This window comes from Podarcis tiliguerta, assembly GCF_965153285.1.
Source record: "Podarcis tiliguerta genome assembly, chromosome: 4".
Lineage (NCBI taxonomy): Eukaryota > Metazoa > Chordata > Lepidosauria > Squamata > Lacertidae > Podarcis > Podarcis tiliguerta.
This window is the reverse complement of record NC_139537.1, coordinates 50749912-50770680: the sequence shown is the minus strand read 5'-3', so window position 1 is coordinate 50770680 and position 20769 is coordinate 50749912. Positions and strand designations below refer to the sequence as shown.

The 20769-nt window shown below is 43.8% G+C and overlaps 2 protein-coding genes across 8 annotated transcripts in view; one reads left to right on the top strand and one right to left on the bottom strand.

Annotated features, from left to right (window-relative positions):
* The first annotated feature begins 2535 nt into the window (after nt 1-2535).
* ATP5PO (ATP synthase peripheral stalk subunit OSCP) lies at nt 2536-8882 on the top strand. The gene is made up of 7 exons (XM_083438745.1): nt 2536-2663; nt 4656-4706; nt 5659-5769; nt 6015-6144; nt 6343-6455; nt 7548-7634; nt 8690-8882. Exons 1-7 carry the CDS (start codon nt 2634-2636, stop codon nt 8801-8803), a joined length of 636 nt encoding a protein of 211 aa, XP_083294871.1. The 5' UTR covers nt 2536-2633; the 3' UTR covers nt 8804-8882.
* Nucleotides 8883-10806: 1924 nt separating this feature from the next.
* The window catches only part of ITSN1 (intersectin 1), an 84756-nt gene continuing 74793 nt past the window's right edge, over nt 10807-20769 (bottom strand). For 6 of the 7 annotated variants that reach the window (XM_083438674.1, XM_083438669.1, XM_083438672.1 and 3 more), the window contains 6 exons: nt 18478-18690; nt 16127-16248; nt 15287-15369; nt 15117-15200; nt 13647-13820; nt 10807-13106 (listed from right to left, as the gene is read on the bottom strand). In XM_083438674.1, coding sequence (XP_083294800.1) covers nt 12958-13106; nt 13647-13820; nt 15117-15200; nt 15287-15369; nt 16127-16248; nt 18478-18690 — 825 coding nt within the window. In that variant the 3' untranslated portion in view covers nt 10807-12957. Of the gene's footprint in view, nt 13107-13646; nt 13821-15116; nt 15201-15286; nt 15370-16126; nt 16249-18477; nt 19039-20769 lie in introns of all 7 variants that reach the window. The other variant, XR_014510658.1, reaches the window with a different exon arrangement.

Here is a 20769-nt window from a genome sequence, read left to right as displayed (position 1 = left end):
CTCTACCTGGAGATACCAGGGATTGAACCTGGCAACTTCTAAATGCAAAACATGTGCAAAACATGTGCTCTACCACTGAGCCACAGCCCTTCCCATTAGTATAAAAAAGCTTCAATTTCTCTCATGGGTCACACACTAACTTCGATCTCTTCTTGCCTCTCTACTTAAAGCTGCTACATAGATGAGAGGGGAAGTGATTGATAGAATGACTAATATCCAACATGATAGCTGCTACCTATAGCAGAGAGGCCCTAAATTATTCGCCACTCCCCCTGCATTTACATCAAGGCTGAGGTATTACAGTAATGTCATCTCCAAATATGGCTCTGCTAGTTATCAGGCCTCTCAATCTGTAACAAGAGCAACATCTAGTGTTCAAAGTATCTCCTGCACAATTTACACCATGCAAGTTGAAGAAATGCAGGCCTCAGACCAGAGTTAAGGCAAAACAGCCCACCTCTGCCACTCCTAAGTTGTTTCATAACAAATACATGTCTGATAAACATTGCGTTTCACGTACATATATTGCTAGCTGGGGGTGAAGAGGGATGCTGGTTACATTAGGATGGCATGGAAGGATAATTACTCACGTTGTCATTGACTCTTGCACCCTCCACCCACAAAATCCGTCACATACTATTCTGTTATTCCTAAAGCACTTGGCTTTCCTTCTTAAGCAAAGCCTTCCCAACAGAATGTCAGTGCTTGTTAAATGCTGAAGCTGCTAGTCACTTATTTTTCACCTGGTCATTTAATTAACAAGACTCCATGATGGCTTACAATGAAACAACAAAGCTATATTAAAATCTAGTAAGAAAAGCATAACTGATCATTCAAACAACAAAAACAAAGTATTTTCTAAGAAAGACTAGATTGGATGTCTTTCGATGGGGAGGTAGGATGTGTGTGAAATAGGCAGCCGTGTTAGCCATTACCCATAGACCTGGCTGAAGTTCTGTTTGGAAGGTCTGAGCCTTGCAGGGATGCTCTGCTTTATCAGATTAAATGGGCTGGTAGCTATGGGGGCAGCAGGTGTTGGGTTAAGAAACTCTGTGAATGCATGAGGGAGTGGAGCAAGGGATGGTGTCACAAAGGAAAAGAGAATCATTTTCCAACCCGTACTACAACCCCTCCACTCACTATAGCTTTTAGTAGGTAACTGCTTGTATAATCATAATATTATTCACTATGGAGAAGGAATTGTATAGGTTTAGGAATTCCAATTTAGGAATTACTGACACCACAATACAACATTCTTAACAAAGCAAATTGGTTGTGCGTGTGTGTATGAGAGATCATGAAGTTTACAGAATACAGTACTAAAAAAAGTGGTTTGAACTCCAGTGGTACCTCTGGTAACATACACTTCAGGTTACATACGCTTCAGGTTACATACTCCGTTAACCCAGAAATAGTGCTTCAGGTTAAGAACTTTGCTTCAGGATGAGAACAGAAATCGTGCTCCGGCGGTGAGGCGGCAGTGGGAGGCCCCATTAGCTAAAGTGGTGCTTCAGGTTAAGAACAGTTTCGGGTTAAATATGGACCTCCAGAACGAATTAAGTACTTAACCCGAGGTACCACTGTATAGGTATTGATCCAGGACAGATAAAGGCACTTTTAAAAGGATTAAACCAAATTTAAGCATTTTGTGAAATTAGCATCACTTACAGACCATCTTGGCTTTGAGTCCATTATGCCATCCACTCAATATTTTGCAACCGCATTGCCACTTGATTCTGATGCATGTGTAGACAAGATGTTACTCTGACAAGCGATATAACACTCTACAACATGCTTTCACTCAGGTCCAGGATGATTTAAGCTTTAGGACTGGAAAGCAGGTGCCATAACTTAGATGAAAAAAGGGGCTTGGCAGTTTTGGCAAGCAAAAAGCTATTATTTGCTGAAAACAGGAGTCACACCAGTGAGAAAAATAATGGTTAAAAGAACCCAGGTTGGCAACACAGAGAGGATCTTACCAGTCACCTGATAAACAAAATGTAAACTTACAACACGTTTGAGAAACGAGCGTGCTAATATTAAGTACGACCGCAACGTGTATGCCTTCATGCGTAATAAGCATTAAACTCCGCTTCAAAAAAGGCACGTAATAAATTCAGGGTAGCTTATTATTATTATTATTATTATTATTATTTATACCCCGCCCATCTGGCTGGGTTTCCCCAGCCACTCTCGGCGGCTTCCAACAAAAGAATAAAAATACATTAAAATATCAGTCATTAAAAACTTCCCTAAGGTGTAAATTACGCTTATGCATTAAAAAAAACACAAAACTTTTGCCTTGCTTCCTTTAAGCACACTTTCTTCTCTCGGCAGTTTGCAAAGCAGGATACAGTACTCGGAACACGAAGCTGCATTCCCCGGAACCTTACGATCCCAAGAAAAAAATAATGTTCCTTCTCGCATCCCAAACTCGCACGTGCCGCCCTCCACGCAAACTTATGGTCTTCCGCCTTGCCTCTTTCCGCCCCGCCCACTCGGGCGGCTAGTTCTACAGAAACTACGATTCCCAGAAAGCCTTGCGCCTGCGTGGCCGGAGTCGAGACCTTGCGCCTGCGCTCCTCTTGTCTCGAGGACGGGGAAGGGCCCGGCTTGACCTACAGGAGGAGAAGATGGCTGCTGCAGCAGGTTTGGCTCAGAAGGTGAGCAACGAAGCCTTGGGAAGGAAGAGGGGGTTCTGCTGGGGGCAGGTCTCTTACCTGAGGATGCCTCACTTGGCTTCCGAGACTGAAGCCTGGAGGCTTTGGGAGAAGGAGGAAGAGGAGGAGAGGGGAAAGTCTTAAACCCAAGTGGCCCTAAGAGGACTTGGAGGGTTTCAGGGGCTGCGGTGTGAGTGCCTGGTCTGCAGCCTGGGCTTCCTTTGATGCCAGAGATAAAGAAGGAAGCTCAGCGAGCCAGGCTCCTCTGCTAAGTCCTCCTGCCACTGGAACCTAGGAAGGGGCCTGACTCTGAGTCAAACCATTGGCCTATCTAGAGCAGTACTACTACTACTACTACTACTACTACTTTATTATTATTACTACTACTAATAATAATAATAATAATTTATTATTTATACCCTGCCCATCTGGCTGAGTTTCCCCAGCCACTCTGGGCGGCTTCCAACAGGCGATTAAAAATACCTTAAAGCATCAGTCATTAAAAAGCTTCCCTAAACAGGGCTGCCTTCAGATGTCTTCTAAATGTCAGATAGTTGTTTACAGTGGTATCTCTGGGTGCGAATGGGATCCGTTCCGGAGCCCCGTTCGCATCCTGAAGTGAACGCAACCCACGTCTGCGCGGGTTGTGATTTGCCGCTTCTGCACATGTGCGTGACGTCATTTTGAGTGTCTACGCATGCGTGAGTGACGAAACCCAGAAGGAACGCATTCCATTACTTCCGGCTCGCCGCAGAGCACAACCTGAAAATGCTCAACCTGAAGCAACTTCAACCTGAGGTATGACTGTATTCCTTTGACATCTGATTGGAGGGCATTCCACAGGGCGGGCACCACTACCGAGAAGGCCCTCTGCCTGGTTCCCTGTAACCTCACTTCTCGCAGGGAGGGAACCGCCAGAAGGCCCTTGGCGCTGGACCTCAGTGTCCGGGCAGAACGATGGAGGTGGAGACGCTCCTTCAGGTATACTGGACCGAGGCCGTTTAGGGCTTTAAAGGCCAACACTTTGAATTGTGCTCGGAAGTGTACTAGGAGCCAATGTAGGTCTTTCAAGACTTCTGGACTGGCTTTGACCCGGGTTTCGGGTAGGAGTCTCTGGCATCCCAACTGGCGATGCTGGGACCGTCTCCATAAAAGAGATGTGCTGCCGTACTGACCTGTGGCCCATTGGCCCTGTTTGGTTTGCCTCCTTGGATCTTGCCCCAGCCCTGACCTCTCCTCTGTAGTTCATGGTAGACAAGCATAGGGTTCTGATGGGAGACCTGTGTGGTTTCTTGCCTACCAAAAGATGAAAGCAACACAAGAAATGCTTGGGAAGGAGCAGGGTGGATTTGCTTTGATTTAAATCAAATCAATTTAAATCACTAGTCAGTAAGCTTTGATTTAAATCATTTTTTTACAGAAAGACATTCTTGCTGGTATAATCTTCATATTTACAACCAGATGATTTTGGAATAATAAATTTTCAGAGTAGTTTTTACAGTTACATCAAAAATTACTGATTTGGTTATACTGTGCTATTAGAAATACCTAAACAGATAATTATGAAATTATTGTGAGGTTTAATAAGTTAACTGTTTATATTTGGACAACTTTTCTGCTGTACATATCTTAACTGGAAGGAGAAAAATAATAATTTCCTTAATAACAATTTAAACAATTTATTTAACTAAAATAATAACATTATAGCATATGTATCCATGTTTGTTAACTCATGTGGTTAAACAGTTTTTTAAAACAACCTTAGAAGGAGTTTCACCACACATGAAAAACTTAAAACAAATCCTTATTTCCTGATTAATAGCCTTTGCACTATAATGTAACTTAAATAGAAAACTATATTTAGAAAGATTTTTCCTCCAAAAGCATTTTCTTTTAAAAATCCAATTTAAATAAAAACATCCATTTATGACTAATGTTGGATTTCACTGCTTTTTAAAATAATATAATGTAAATGACAACTTTTTCTTACTGTAGGTGCGCCACTTCAGCACCTCCCTAATCAGGCCAGCATCAAAACTGGTACAGGTAAGTTTGTTTATTTATTTTACAAAACTGTGCAGATTAATTGCACCAAGTTTCAGGTGGATATTGTTGCAGGTGGCAAGTGTACAGGAGCAACCTGATAAGAACCTGAAAATGTTTACCAGGAAAGAGGCTCAATTGCAGTTAGGATGATTTACTTCCAATTAAAGATCAGGGTTCTAGATAAATATATCTAGATTGCAGAATGCAGGGCCTTGTGTGCCACTTAAACTAGCGTCAATGTCCATATTTATAGCTAGCAATCATGTAGAATCCAACCTCAATATGATAGACGCAAGCTTTATAATGTGGCCAGTCACAATTGAAAATCAGCTCTTAGGGTCTGTGGCTGCAGCTGCTGTGTAGTGTGTTTAATGAACCATCTTATGCCTCTGCATTGTCTTGCTGACCAATTTCCAGTGGATCAGCTAGCACCTGTCAGTTTCTGGGATTTCTGGGAAGGCTGGGGGTTTGGATGAATCTTGGTTTCATTTGCTGGATTTCTCTTACGTTCTTAAGCAAGAGTACAAATTGGCCAATACTTAACACAAATTAGTTATGCCTTAATATTAAGAGTTCCTAATTATGCATTTTTGTTTTGTTAAAACACAGCAACGGACTATGGGAATTTTGTTGTGTTTTTTTTTTAAAAAATCTGGTATTACACCTATCACTCTATTAGCAGTGCTGGCAGGGTGGGGTGCCAATCTTTATGTAGCTAAAACAGCACCACTGATGTACAAGAGGAAAGTATTGCCATCCCTGGGAGAACTCAGAAGTTTACAGAAATACACCCAAAAAATTGAAATTAACTTAAGAGAGAACCCCACTCCCCACAAAAAGGGGACATTGAGGAATGAGTATGCTTGCTAGGCAATGGATCATTGAGAATAAATTGAAATAGTTTTGTCTTGTGCATTAATTTTTATACCTTGTATTTCCCCCCCCTCTGAAGCCACCAATTCAAGTATTTGGGCTGGAAGGTCGATATGCCACTGCGCTCTACTCTGCTGCTTCTAAGCAGAAGAAGTTGGACCAGGTTGAGAAAGAGCTGACTCGAGTTCTGGTAATGTGATTTTATATAGTCCTATTGCACACCACTTAGCATCCATTTCCAATGAAGATGCTGATGCAAGTCCTTTTTTTTACTTATGCTGTTTCCTTGTTAGGGCAAAAGTCTTTTCTCTGTGGTTTGTTATATTTAGTTAAAAGGGCAACTTAAATACCTTTATGTTCCATTATAGTTATGTTGCTCTGACTAGAAGCAAATCTGATTTTGACCAAGAGATGCTTTTCTTGTTCCAAATCCAGACACTTCTGAAGGACCCTAAATTATCTGTCATTGTCATGAATCCTCACGTAAAGAGTGCAGTAAAGCAAAAGACCGTGAATGAAATTTTAGCTAAAGAGAAAATGTCACCTGTCACTGTCAACTTTATCAGTAAGTAGTAGCAGTCTCTCTGTGGATGAACACAATAAAGTGGGTTGAGCTTGACAAATGGGCTTCGAATAATAGTACTGTAATATTGTAAACACAGTTTAGACTGGAAGATTTTCTTTGTAATTTGGCACTGTTTCATTACCCTTTTAGTACAGTTTGAATGTACATAATGTAACACCTGCTCAATCTTTTTCCAAGATTTGCTTGCTGAAAATGGTCGCTTGAAAAACACGCCAGGTGTAATTTCTGCATTTGCTAAGATTATGAGTGCATTCCGCGGAGAAGTTTTATGCTCCGTAACCACTGCTCAGGTAAGCAAATGGCATGCAAAACTTCATTTAGAGGTTTTGTGGTCTTCAGGGTTTCTTAGTCTAAAGCCACCTTCCCGAGCCTGATGTTCTCCAGATGTTTTGGAGTACTACTTTCATCCTTCCCATTGACCAGGAAGATGGAGCTTGTAGTCTTAGCATCGTCTACAGGACCGCAATCTGACCTATAGTGTAAAGAAGTTGGGGAAGGGTTATATTTGCAAAATGAATGGTACTTTGTTTACTAGCACTTAACATATGTCTGAAAAAGGGTTATTGGAACTTCAGTATTTATGTCACATTGAACTGTTGCAAGCACTTGTTCCTCTTGTGACTTTAATCTATTTAACCCAGTCAAGTATTCTTAAATTCATCTGTACTAGCAAACATAGTTTTTCCTGTTCACTTTATATGCTATCTTAATTTTAGGTGGCAAAATGTTAATATTCTGAGACAGGACCAACATCTAGCTTTTTTCGTAATAACTGAGGACAACGCTATATAACACTTGGATTAGTCATTAATTAGTACTCCTATTTTCAGCATTTTCCCAACATTTTCTAGCTTCTCTGAACAATTCTGCCACTCCATTCCTTAGAGCTTTCCTAGTTTTCAACTCTAGTTCTCTGCAGTGGAGAGGGCCACAGAATGAGACAAGGGAAGAAGTCCTCTTTATTTTTCGCCTCGCTTGTAGCATTGTGATTTGTGAAAAACTCTTAGCCAAGTTTTTTTAAAAAAATAAACCATACTGCAGCCTAACTTTAATGTTACTCCAGACCCTATACTGACCCTATACATTGTGAGTGCATGGTACATCTTAAAACCTTTTTTACTCAGAAGATGTCACAGATTAAAACACATATTGCAGACATTTTGACTCCTAAAAAGTGAATTTCAGTTAACTTGTGTAAAATATCCAATTGCTATTTACTAAGCCAAGCAAGAATGCTGCCACTTTCTGTTTCCAAGCATAAAAATGCCACAACCTTATTGTATTGTATGTCAGTCAGTCATGGGGGCTGATCGTTTAGCTTTCTGTTACATCGTTGCTTGTTAACTTTCTGAAGCTCTCTATTTTTGTCTCAATACGTTAAGCCCTTGGATGACGCTAATCTTACGGAGCTGAAGACAGCTTTGAATGGCTTTTTAGCTAAAGGAGAAATACTGAAACTGGAGATAAAGGTATGGTTACAGCTATGTAAAACAGAAGACTCTGTAATAAATTAAAGGTGACTAAGAAGGGCCATCTCAACAATCTAGAAGAACTTCCCCATCGGCCATAGAAAGCTTCCCTTAAAGGAAAATACATCCTCTTCCAGATGTGGATAATGCGTATTGGGCAGCCTAGCTGTCCAAGCTTATCATAAGCCAGGGATGAGGTATCTTTATGACTTGGCAGGTCAAATCACTCTGTTCCCACCCCCTTATGTCAACATTGGCAGGCGGGACAACTAACCTTTCAGTCACCTGACCATTATTCAACCGTGTCTTCTGCAGGGAATACCTGCACGGCTGAGTTCCCTACAGGGAGCTTTGCTGTACAGCAGATCCAGCCACATCTCTTTATCTGCCCCACATCGGACATCACTTATTATGTCAAGTGTGGAGCAGATGGGCATGACTTGGGGAAAGAGCTTCATGGACCAAATTTGGCCTGATGGCTGGAGCTTCCCCATTGCTCTCATAAACCATAGGGACTTGGCCCTGAATCAAGGCTGCTGGCTTGCTGTAGCCACTGGTTTCAAACAGGCGCCCAAAGAAATGTCTTCCTATGGTCTGTTGGCTGTTCAATTGCTTTAGACTTCGAATAGCCAATTCAATTGGAAGCAACAAGCAAATCTACCCCCCCCCCCAAAAAAACCCATAGGGACAAGGAGGCATAAGAGCCGTAGGGTGGAATCTAATGTAGCGCTAATCGTAATCATAGTATTTCTTCTGATCTCTGAAAACTTAAACATTGACAACAGAAGTATCAGTAAAAAAACCCATTATATTACCCTGTCTTGTGCAGGTAAATTTTGCTCTGTAAGAACCGTTCTTGAGCCAAACATAATGAGTTTTGGGCCGAGCAGCCTACAAAACTACTTCTCTGCAAAGCAACTTGAACATATTTAATCTGTCTAATACTATTGATTTGTCAAGATCTTAAACCCAAGCATTGTAGTCTTTTCTGTTATCATGTAGCCCATTATTCTCACTAGGGAATTCTAATTAGGAATCTTGGTTTCCCCCCCTAGACTGACCCAACAATCTTGGGTGGAATGGTTGTCAGCATTGGAGAGAAATTCGTTGACATGTCGACAAAGACCAAGATTCAGAAACTAAGCAAGATCATGAGAGAGACTGTCTAAACATCTCGAGATGCTTCCTCCTCCTCCATAAAAACCTAGTCAGCTGTACGATGAAAACAATAAAAATGGTTCTCCTTAAGCAGTTGTTGTTGGTGCTTCAGTGTTTGGATTTGGTATTTTGAAATGGATCAATATTTAGTGCTCCTTTGCCTTTAAGTCACCATCTCAGTACCTTTTTGCAAGAATTATTCCTTTATCATAGGTTTGCTGTTAAGTGCTAGTGACTGCAAAATTGGCAGTTGCAATCATATTGAAATTTCTTTCTTGGTTCTAACAAATGTTTGTGAGTGATTGACTCCCCCTGAAACTGACTGATGCTCTTATGGTCCAGCATACTTTTAAAATGGCACTTTTGAATGATCAAATAAATATTTGATTATGAACGTTACGTGTGGAATCTTTCCAAAGGAATGGCTTACGTGACCTTGGCTTATTTTTACTAATTAATGTTAAAGCACTAAATGGACTCTGTTGCTGGCCATTCAGCTGTTCAAATGTAAATGCAGTGCCAGGGGTAATAATTTGCAGGCAGATTACACAACTTAACGATATTGACATGGCATAACCTCCTATTGGAAGGCTAGTGTCCAGATGAATGGAAGTTAATAGTACCATTTTATTTTGCCTCGGTCAGACCACACCTGGAGTCCTGTGTCAAGTCCTGAGTGCCACAATTTAAGAAGGATATTGATAAGCTGGAATGTGTGCAGAGGAGGGCAACCAAAATGATCAAGGGTATGGAAACCAAGACTTATGAGATACGGTTAAAGGAGTTGGGTATGTTTAGCCCGGAAAAGAGGAGACTGAGAGGAGATATGATAGCCATCTTCAACTATATCAAGGACTGTCACATGAAAGATACAGGAAGCTTCTTTTAACCTACTCCAGAGGGTAGGACCCGCACCAGTGTTTTCAAGTTGCAAGAAAAGATCTTTCAACTAAACATAAGGAAGAACTTTCTGTTTGAAAGTAGAATGGACTCCCTCAAAAAGGTTGTGGATTCTCCTTCCTTGGAGATTTTTAAGCAGAGGTTGGATGGTCATTTGCCATGGATGCTTTAGTTGAGATTCCTTCATTGCAGGGGGTTGGACTAGATGACCCGTGGGTCCCTTCCAGCTCTACAGTTCTATGATTTTATAATGGAACCTTATTTATGCAGACTGATAAGGACCCGTGTTTGTGGAACATAAATTTTTGAGGGTGCTGAGATCTGTGTAGAGTGACTGGAATTACTGTTAATAGGCTGAAGTTAAGAGTTCTGCAGAATATTACACAGAATGGTGCTGTGGTCAAGACTGGACCTACGCTTTGTCTTTCCAAGGTCGTAGAATCTTAGAGCGGAAGGGTCATCTAGTCCAACCCCCTGCAATGCAGGAATCTCAGCTAAAGCATCCATGACAGATGGCCATCCAACCTCTGCTTAAAAACTTCCAAGGAAGGAGAGTCCACCACCTCTCGTGGGAGACTCTTCCACGGTTTAACACCTCTTACTGTCAGAAAATTTTTCCGTACGTCTTACTCTTAAGTGCTTAATTCCCTAAGGCTTCTGTTTTCCTTTTAAACCTGGAATTAAATATTTATTTTTGGAGTTTAAAAATGGCAAGAGAGATTTAGAAAGGAGCTTGGCAAAGCAATTATCTCAGGGGTGAAGAATCTACGGTCCTCTGGGTGGTGTTGGACTACAAGTCCTATCTTATCTGACCATTTGCCATGCTGGCTGGGGCTGTTGGGAGTTCTAGTCCAACAACATCTGAAAGGCCACAAATTCCCCACCCCTAGAATATACTATCAGGGTTGTTATATAGGCAATCCCTTTCTTCCTCTTCGAGTCCCCTGGCTTCTCCAAAGACAGATAATTCATGTTCACCTCAGGGAGTATGGTCCCACCTTTTTTCACAGTCTTAATGATAGGATTCTTCCCACATTATGATTATTTTTGTATCTATAAAAATACAGTAACACTCATCTTCATTACAACTCTGAGTAAAATTAGCCCAGCCAAAGAAGGTTAGAACGATGACATTTAATATTTTTCTGCCACTAAAGGATTTGTACCTTTTTTCCTCTACCACAACAATGTGTTATTTTCATATACATTATATTTCATAAAATGTTTTGATATGGAAAAAGGAAATCATGGGTTTAGTTCTATTTACATACTTTTAATTGAAACATTTTTGTACCAACATTGAAAAATAGAAACTTAAAAGTTTTTTTTTTTAAATTGTGTTTTCAACCAGTCAGTGGTAAACAATTGCATGCCTGTTAAGTTAAACTTCCTCTAAAACTTGGTCATTTGAAAGTTTCTAACTAAAGTGTGTTTCTCTGTTCCAAAAAATACATAAGTATGTCATTTCTGATACAAAATTCTACACTATCTTCAATAAATAAATAATAAAGCGATTCTTAAAAGTATGAAATGTAAACTTTTTCGTCCCTCCAACATACAGGATTTTTTAAAAAATAATTGCTGAAAATAATACAGTGGTCTCCTTGGAAATAATAGTACACAGACACTTTCAAGCACAGTTTACACTTATCACCAGACCTTAGCTACCTATCAAGTATAAAGCTATCCTAATTTCCTAATGGAAATCATAAAATTTTGCTGTGCTAGAGAACACCATCTCCACAGGAAACATGGAAACTGATACCAAAAACAACATGCAAAGAACAGTAAAGCCAACACGTTTCACAAGAACATTGACATGCTAACAGAACAGTCAACACCTCCCATTCTTAAAGTCCTTACAAAAATACCCATTTCTGCATGATCCTTGGGTAACAAACTGAAGAACTGGAAACACAAAGAATGAATGTGCCTGGTGCTGAAATGAACCCACCCGCAAAATTCCACCACTAACGCCCCTAGTTCAGCAAAGTTCTCAAGAACATCCTTCTCTTGTTCGAATGCCTTCGAAGCGCTTTGCTGAATCAAGGTTGTCCTATGTGGGTCACACTGAGAGTGAATCCTTACATCTGCAACATAGCAATAAATCCCTTTGCAAAAACTTGTGACACCCAATGTTGAAACTGAAATTTTTTTAGTGAACCACTTTTGCAGTTAACACTTCGTTGAGCTACAGTATGCTACCACCCTGATTTCAAAACCATGGTGTCAAATTTATTTAGGCACAGTACTATTCAATAAATTAAGTCCCATCTGACTGCTGCTAGCCTCAGCTTTCCTGAGCTAGAGCAGCTGTTTTCTTGTCACTGCCTTTGCGCAATTGAGCAGCAGTTTAATCATTTTAATTTAAATGGTACAGTAGAACACACAGAACGACTCCGCCAAACCTTGGTCTACAATTATTTACAACCCCATTGAAATATAACCACAAAAAGCATTGATGTGTGGATACACAGTACTCCATTTGGGTGAAAGACACCCCAATGGGAAGCAGCAGGGATCAGGTCCCATTTATATTCTTCCTAAACAGGGGGTACGCTTTGAATTACTGGTCCCTAGACCGGGAATCCACCTAATATTTGCTGCTTCCTAATAAATACTTTGAAAAACCAACCTTCCACTCATTGAGAGCCTTCCAGATTATGGGCAACTGTCATTTAAATTTCAACTTGGAATAGTCTTTTCTTCTTCGCCCCCACCCCCACCCCTTTTATTTTTCAAAAACAGATTCAAAGATCACCATAAATTTCTTAAAAGAAACCCAAATATCTTACATGGCAAGAATTCAATCATGTCATAGGTAATTTCTATATAAATATATTCACATTATGTTTATACACCACTCTGTGGGGCAATAGGCACAACATTTCTAGGGGTAATTTACAGAAAGTCTGCAAAGACATGTCAGTGCCACCCTCTCTTGTTGACACCACATGCTGCAGTACCCAGAAAAATGTGCAGTGTTTTAGCACGGGCTACAGTTCTGTTTTTCTAGAAATCCTGAAAGCTACAGCAGAAGTTTCACAGAAAATAAAACAAACAAAAAACAAATCACCCCCCCCCAAAAAAAGTTACATTTTCCTCACAAACTTGGAATTCAATTTTCTGCAAGGATTATCCAGCTACAAAGAGTTGTGTGGCATTGATAAGTATTTTGTTTCATATAAAAGGTCTGAGGATTCCTAGACAGATTTTGTAGGCGCCTATTGCAGTGTTTTCAGGTTAGAAGAAGCGTCTTCCTTTTTCAAGGTTCATCGAACAGCTGCAGATCCAGTCGGACAACTATCTCTCCTGTTGGAACTTCATGCAAGAGAAGACACTTTGTCACTGGTCCCTTTGAGCCCTGGTCCTTCTTAATGTCTGCTACTCGGATTTCTGTTCGGCCTAAAAAGTCTGAAACAGAAAACATACATAACGGTTAGAAATTACATATTCCCTGCTCCCATGAAGAACCACCTCTGGCAAGATGTTAATGCAGAAACAGCATGAGCAAACCAAAAACAGAAGCAGAAAATCGTGCTATGCATGCAGCAGTCTTATAATCTGTCAAAGGAGATTGCTTGATTTTCAGTTTCATTTCACTGGTGTTCTAGTGCAAGAGAAGAAGGGGCAGGGACATAAACCTGCAGCAAAACCTTCAAGCTAAACAATTAATGGAAGCAGTCAGTGAGGATAGAGGCAATAGGAACAAGAAAATGAATATTGACAGAAAAAGGGATGGAAACTGGAGATGCTCTGCTATGTGCAGGCCAGAGCAAAAAACTGAGCAGGAACCATTCATGTATCTAGGAGTTTTTTTCACTCCTGCCTAGAGACCACACACATGGACCTCAGCAGAGGGACAGCAAAAATGAGCTACCATAAGTTGTCGCACACTCTCATAGATGTGTACATAACCAAAAGACCAAGCTCAGAAGTAAGAGTGTCACTTACCATCTGGTGAGAACTGATCCCTCTCAAACACTGTTATGCAAAGTACATCCTGTTCCAAATCTTTGATAAAGAACTGGCAGTTAGAATTCCACTTGGGGTTCAGTGTGTCCTGTATAGTCTTGGTAATATGGCACTGAGAGCCCATCGTCACTTCACAATACGGGTTACTCTTTCCTGAAAGCAGAAGGCAAGTAGATGCACAGCCGTGATCAAACATTTGCACACACAAAATTGGTAACTTGCTTCTGTGGTTTTGACACGAGAGAATCGGAAAAGGCTTTTTGTACCTCCCCCATTTGATTTAGCAATAAAAATTCGGAAAAGGCTTTTTGTACCTCCCCCATTTGATTTAGCAATACAGTGGTGCCTCGCAAGACGAAAAGAATCCGTTCCGCGAGTCTCTTCGTCTTGCGGTTTTTTCGTCTTGCGAAGCAAGCCCATTGACGGAGTAGCGCTATTAGCAGTTTAAGGGCTATTAACGGCTATTAAAGGCTTAAGGGATTAGCGGATTAGCTGCTAAAAGGCTATTAGCAGCTTAGCGCTTTAGAAAAAGGGGTTGGGGAGCGAAAAAAACCCTCAAGAATCGCAAGACATTTTCGTCTTGTGAAGCAAGCCCATAGAGAAATTCGTCCTGCGAAGCACCTCTGAAAACGGAAAAGCCTTTCGTCTTGCGGGTTTTCCGTCTTGTGAGGCATTCGTCTTGCGGGGCACCACTGTAAAAATAATCAAATGCATCGGCAGCCTGTGCTGCCTGTGGGTGAGTGCGCCAAAACTGAATCTGGCATCAGGTATACAAGATTGCTTTCTACATCAAATCTGACCCAGCCAGGGCTGGCCCAAGACATTTTGGCACCAAAAGGGAACCACAAAATGGCACCCCACCAGCTCACCAAGGAAGAAGGGGTGACGGAAGACCTACACCAGGAACAAGGAGGGAGTGGAGTTCTACACTGGAAACAAGGAGGGAGAACAGCAGCAGCAACAGCGAATGATGCATTCATTGGGTGCCAGATCTGCCCCTGTGGATCCTGCCACCTGAGGAGGTCGGCTCACCTTGCCTCATGGTGTTGGCTAATAAATAGGGCCATGAATACAATGGGGGGCAAATTTGGGTGGACATTTCTCCCGGGGGGGTGTAGTGGTTGGTAATCCTTCTGTTTGAATGTGTGCCTGAGAATGCAAAAAGAGCTGGGACTGGCAAGCCACAAAACATGGCTAAAGGGTGCATCTAATGCAGATGAGAGGCTTTCGCCATGTGAAAATCACTAACACTATTTTAAAATTCACTGGGTATATCAGTCTATATAGAGTGCAACAAAACACTGTTTTACAAAACTTAACATTTCCCCCTGACAACCTGTTTTACACTAAATGATCAAAGCACCCAAGAAGTTTTCCTTCTTTTTGTCACATTTTACACACAACACACACTCTTATATACACACACAGAGAGAGAAATGAAGTTCTTACCGTGGGATCTGCAGGGCTTCAGTTCAATACCTTCAACAATGTTCACCATTAACCTTCCAATACCGGTTGCCCTTTGGGATCGGACTGTGGCAAGAACAGGCAAGAGTCATTAAAATACTCTCTTGAAATTTTGGGGAAAACGTCTAAATACTGTACCCCCATTGCGGTACCTAAATAGGCCTTTTCCCTCTTCTTCTTCTCTGTTTCTATGTAAAGTTCAGAAGCGGCTTTGATTTTCTGAACCCAGGCCGTCCTTGAGAGAGAGAAAGAGAAGGTGAAAAGGAAATTACGTATCATTATGAAGTACATGCAAGTGAGCAAAGCTGACTGCATGCAGGTAGGAAGAAGATCTAGATAAAGGCATTAACTTCTTTGCATTACAGTCATACCTTGGAAGTCGAACAGAATCCGTTCCGGAAGTCCGTTCAACTTCCAAAACGTTCGGAAACAAAAGAGCAGCTTCTGATTGGCTGCAGGAAGTTCCTGCAGCCAATCGGAAGCTGCGGAACCCATGTTGGACGTTCAGCTTCCAACAATAGTTCACAAACCAGAGCAGTCACTTCCGGGTTTGCGGTGTTCAGGAACCAAAACATTTGAGAACTAACCTGTTTGAAAACCAAGGTACGACTGCATGTTTAGTTCTCAGGAAAAATCTGGATGTGATGTGAGAGATCTGTGAATAGGACCTTCGCTGCCATTGTTGCATGTTTTCAAGGTAATATTGGCCATGGGGACCCCAATTCAGTTTGGGATAGTAGTGCTGGTACAGAGGAGGTTTAACCTTTTTCCCTGCACTGTTTTCCCAGTTAAAATTTCTCTAAGACTCAAAGCAGGCAGCCCATGGTTGCTAGGGGAGGATAAACAAATCAGGGAAAGTGCAAGTAAAAAAGATGGCAACATCAGAAACGGGAGAAATCTCATTATGAAACACTGTGTGTGTGTGTGTGTGTGTGTAAGAGCTCTTACATATTCCCATTATGTTCAGTGCCAATACAAAGATATTTTTTTACCTTTCATTTATGCTTTCTGCACGGAGTGTGTAGACCCGATCAATGTGAGAGATATGAAAGATGGGCTCGTCGCCAGAAGGATCCGTGGGTAGTTTAACCAAGACCTCGTTTAGAAATATGGGCTGCAAAAAAAAATTAAAATAGTTAAGTGTTAAGCTAGGTCAAGTCAGAATGAATGCTCTATAACAGGAGTCAAGTTCAGCAAAAAAAATGACTAGCATGCTGTGCTCGGGACAGCTGGGCAGACATACCCTTAAGAACTAGGAGTGCCTCTGAGCACATGCTCAGCCCAGGAATTTGTGATCAGTACCAGAACAAAGATCACACATCCTTTCACACAAAAATTCATTTCTGGTCTCCATCCCACCCAGGACCATTTTTCAGAAACCAATTTTTAAGGGAGAGTAGGAAGCTTTTTAGCTGTTGCAATTGTTAAGATACATTTTAAAAATATTCTTATTGAAAGCACATAGTTCAATAATATACTGAAATAAATATATATATAGAGAAAACAAAACAATTACAAAAACTCTACAGTGCAACATTTTGTTGCAGATCCCACTGTTGTCTACTAGCATGGTTCAATTTCTATGTGATTTTTAGCATTACCATAAAGAAAGAGGGTAAACATCTACACCAGGGAAATGGTATCCCAAAAGCAAATCCAAAACTCAACAAAAGTAAACAAGAAAGAGGTGTTTTTCAACCATCTATGGATAGTTAACAGAAACCTGGACCCTTAACACAGTATAGCTTTTCTTTTGAATTAAGATATTCAAAGATATTGGAGTTATCTGCCTGAACCTTAGTTACAAATGAAAATATTTGAGAGTTTCTAGCCTGGGCTTCAATCCAGATAAAGCTTTGGCCTGGGCCAATATCCACACAACACTTTAGCGTAATGAGGATAGAGCAGGGTGGGGACTCTACAGCTAGAAATGTTGTGTTGTTTTTCCTTGAAGGAATGTGTCAATAATGCATTAAATGTTAGCTTTACTCCCACTCATAGCAAGTAGCAACCTATGCTTTTCTTTATTCACTGGCATGGTAAAAAGAGGGGGCTAGCTCACATATTACATGGTAACTAAACCAGGGTTATTACATGCAGACAATTACATGGTGGGCAGGTCTTCTGAAACCGATTTGTTGCATTCTCACTTCACATCTTTGCATCATCATTGTGTACTTATGTGTGCACCTTAAAAAGGGGCTATATTTAAGGTGCATCAAAACTTGTTGAGTGGAGTGCTCCTGTACAATGTTGCAGTCAGCTAGGAAGCTATTATTCCATTCTCCCTTCCTGCCCCCCTCCCAGTTCATCATTGTGTCTGTTTGTTCCATCCTCACTAGGTTCTTTTGAGGGATTCTGCCATAGTTGCCACCTCCAAGGTTTTCGTATGTTTGCAGGTCTTGCTGTTTCCTTGCTTGTGCTGACACCTCAGCGGCCCTGTTTGACTATGGTCCTGTTGGCAATCATTAGGTGAGTTCACTGTTAGTATACGTCAGGTATGGGGAACTTTTGACCCTCCAGGTGTTGCTGAATTACAACTGTCATCAGCCCCAGCAAGCATTGCTAATGACGGGGGGGGGGGGGTGAGGGGAGTTGTAGTTCAACAGCATCTGGAGGGCCAAAGGTTCCCTGCACCTGGTAAAGATGCCTGGAAAGATCTCACCTCATATTGCAAAGCAGACACATTTGTGGTGTCCATGTGGTTTTCCTATACAGAAAATATATCCAAATAAGAAATTTCCTTATTTCTTATATATACAGAAAATATATCCAAATAAGAAATTTCCTTGCCAACAAATGTCCGTATAATTAAAGCTATGGTTTTCCCAGTAGTGATGTATGGAAGTGAGAGCTGGACCATAAAGAAGGCTGATTGCCAAAGAATTGATGCTTTTGAATTATGGTGCTGGAGGAGACTCTTGAGAGTCCCATGGACTGCAAGAAGATCAAACCTATCCATTCTGAAGGAAATCAGCCCTGAGTGCTCACTGGAAGGACAGATCCTGAAGCTGAGGCTCCAATACTTTGGCCACCTCATGAGAAGAGAAGGCTCCCTGGAAAAGACCCTGATGTTGGGAAAGATTGAGAAGGAGAAGGAGACAACAGAGGACGAGATGGTTGGATAGTGTTCTCGAAGCTACCAGCATGAGTTTGACCAAACTGTAGGAGGCAGTGGAAGACAGGAGTGCCTGGCGTGCTCTGGTCCATGGGGTCACGAAGAGTCGGACACAACTAAACAACAACAAAGAAATTTCTTGTGTTGCCTAAACACCTTTTTCACGTGAAAAAGTAATTGGACGTTATCAATATTTCTGAATTTCCATTTAAAATAATTTCTTACCGTTTTGTACATTTTATACTGCAGGTTAGACTTGGGGCTGAAGACCTTATCTGTGCCAGACGAGCCGAGAGGTTTTATTATCTGTGTCAGCAGGAGGAAGTCGTTGAAGAGAAAGCCATACAGCTCCTTGTTGCTCTTGGCCTTGTAGAGTTTCCCACTGTGTAGAAATTTGCGTGGCCCCAAGCAGTTTGTAACAGAGTTAAAAACTAGTTGCTGATGGGAACAGAAAGGGAGGGTGGGGAGGGGGGGAAACCACAACAAGTGAGATGAATAAAAATATACTTGTTCTGATACCGTTGGATACAGCTGCAGAAATCTGACAACAGCTTCAGCTCATTTGCAGGCATCATGATGGCTTAGTGCTTGACTCTCAGCAGTAAAGTGCCAGCACTTGATGGAATGGCAGGGACACTTCTGTTATTCCTAGAATTATCCCTTTGCCCTTGTACCCTTCAACAAGGGTGGGTTTACTTATGATGAGAGGAGAAGGATTCTGACTGATGCCTGATTTTCTTCACTGGTGCTTCACATTTGTATAGGAAGTAGGAGGAATGTGTAGACCTACCGTATTTTTCGCCCTATAAGACGCACTTTTTCCCCTCCAAAAATGAAGGGGAAATGTGTGTGCGTCTTATGGGGCGAATGCAGGCTTTCGCTGAAGCCTGGAGAGCAAGAGGGGTCGGTGCGCACCAACCCCTCTCGCTCTCCAGGCTTCAGGAGAGCCGCAGCGCCAGCCCCACAAGGTCGGGGGACAGCAGGGAGGCGGAACGCCGCCATCCCGCTGTCTCCCTATGTGGTTTAGAGGCTGACGGCGGGGAGATGCGTGCTTCTCCCCGCCGCCAGCCCCGCGAGCTCCGGGGACAGCGAGGAGGCGCGGCGCGTCTTCCCCCTGTCCCCGGACCTGACGTGAAGGCTGGCGGCGGGGAGAAGAGCGCTTCTCCCCGCTGCCTGCCCGCAAGCTCCGGGGACAGGGGGGAGGCGCGGCGCGTCTTCCCCGCTGTCCCCGGACCTGTTCTGCATGCAGGCGGTGGGGAGAAGAGCGCTTCTCCCCGCTGCCTGCCTGCAAGCTCCGGGGAGAGCTGGGAGGCGCGGCGCGTCTCCCCGCTGTCCCCGGACCTGTTCTGCATGCAGGCGGTGGGGAGAAGAGCGCTTCTCCCCGCTGCCTGCCCGCAAGCTCCGGGGACAGCTGGGAGGCGCGGCGCGTCTCCCCGCTGTCCCCGGACCTGTTCTGCATGCAGGCGGTGGGGAGAAGAGCGCTTCTCCCCGCTGCCTGCCTGCAAGCTCCGGGGACAGCTGGGAGGCGCGGCGCGTCTCCCCGCTGTCCCCGGACCTGTTCTGCATGCAGGCGGTGGGGAGAAGAGCGCTTCTCCCCGCTGCCTGCCTGCAAGCTCCGGGGACAGCTGGGAGGCGCGGCGCGTCTCCCCGCTGTCCCCGGACCTGTTCTGCATGCAGGCGGTGGGGAGAAGAGCGCTTCTCCCCGCTGCCTGCCTGCAAGCTCCGGGGACAGCTGGGAGGCGCGGCGCGTCTCCCCGCTGTCCCCGGACCTGTTCTGCATGCAGGCGGTGGGGAGAAGAGCGCTTCTCCCCGCTGCCTGCCTGCAAGCTCCGGGGACAGCTGGGAGGCGCGGCGCGTCTCCCCGCTGTCCCCGGACCTGTTCTGCATGCAGGCGGTGGGGAGAAGAGCGCTTCTCCCCGCTGCCTGCCTGCAAGCTCCGGGGACAGCTGGGAGGCGCGGCGCGTCTCCCCGCTGTCCCCGGACCTGTTCTGCATGCAGGCGGTGGGGAGAAGAGCGCTTCTCCCCGCTGCCTGCCTGCAAGCTCCGGGGACAGCTGGGAGGCGCGGCGCGTCTCCCCGCTGTCCCCGGACCTGTTCTGCATGCAGGCGGTGGGGAGAAGAGCGCTTCTCCCCGCTGCCTGCCTGCAAGCTCCGGGGACAGCTGGGAGGCGCGGCGCGTCTCCCCGCTGTCCCCGGACCTGTTCTGCATGCAGGCGGTGGGGAGAAGAGCGCTTCTCCCCGCTGCCTGCCCGCAAGCTCCGGGGACAGCTGGGAGGCGCGGCGCGTCTCCCCGCTGTCTCCGGACCTGTTCTGCATGCAGGCGGTGGGGAGAAGAGCGCTTCTCCCCGCTGCCTGCCCGCAAGCTCCGGGGACAGGGGGGAGGCGCGGCGCGTCTTCCCCCTGTCCCCGGACCTGACGTGAAGGCTGGCAGCGGGGAGAAGAGCGCTTCTCCCCGCTGCCTGCCCCGCAAGCTCCGGGGACAGCTGGGAGGCGCGGCGCGTCTTCCCCCTGTCCCCGG

Bases quoted from the DNA above. Each gene is read 5' to 3' on its own strand.
- ATP5PO (XM_083438745.1), top strand. From the start codon at position 2,634: ATGGCTGCTGCAGCAGGTTTGGCTCAGAAG. The intron at 2,664-4,655 runs GTGAGCAACGAA...TTCTTACTGTAG, and splicing joins CAGCAGGTTTGGCTCAGAAG to GTGCGCCACTTCAGCACCTC. The intron at 6,145-6,342 runs GTAAGTAGTAGC...TCTTTTTCCAAG, and splicing joins TGTCACTGTCAACTTTATCA to ATTTGCTTGCTGAAAATGGT.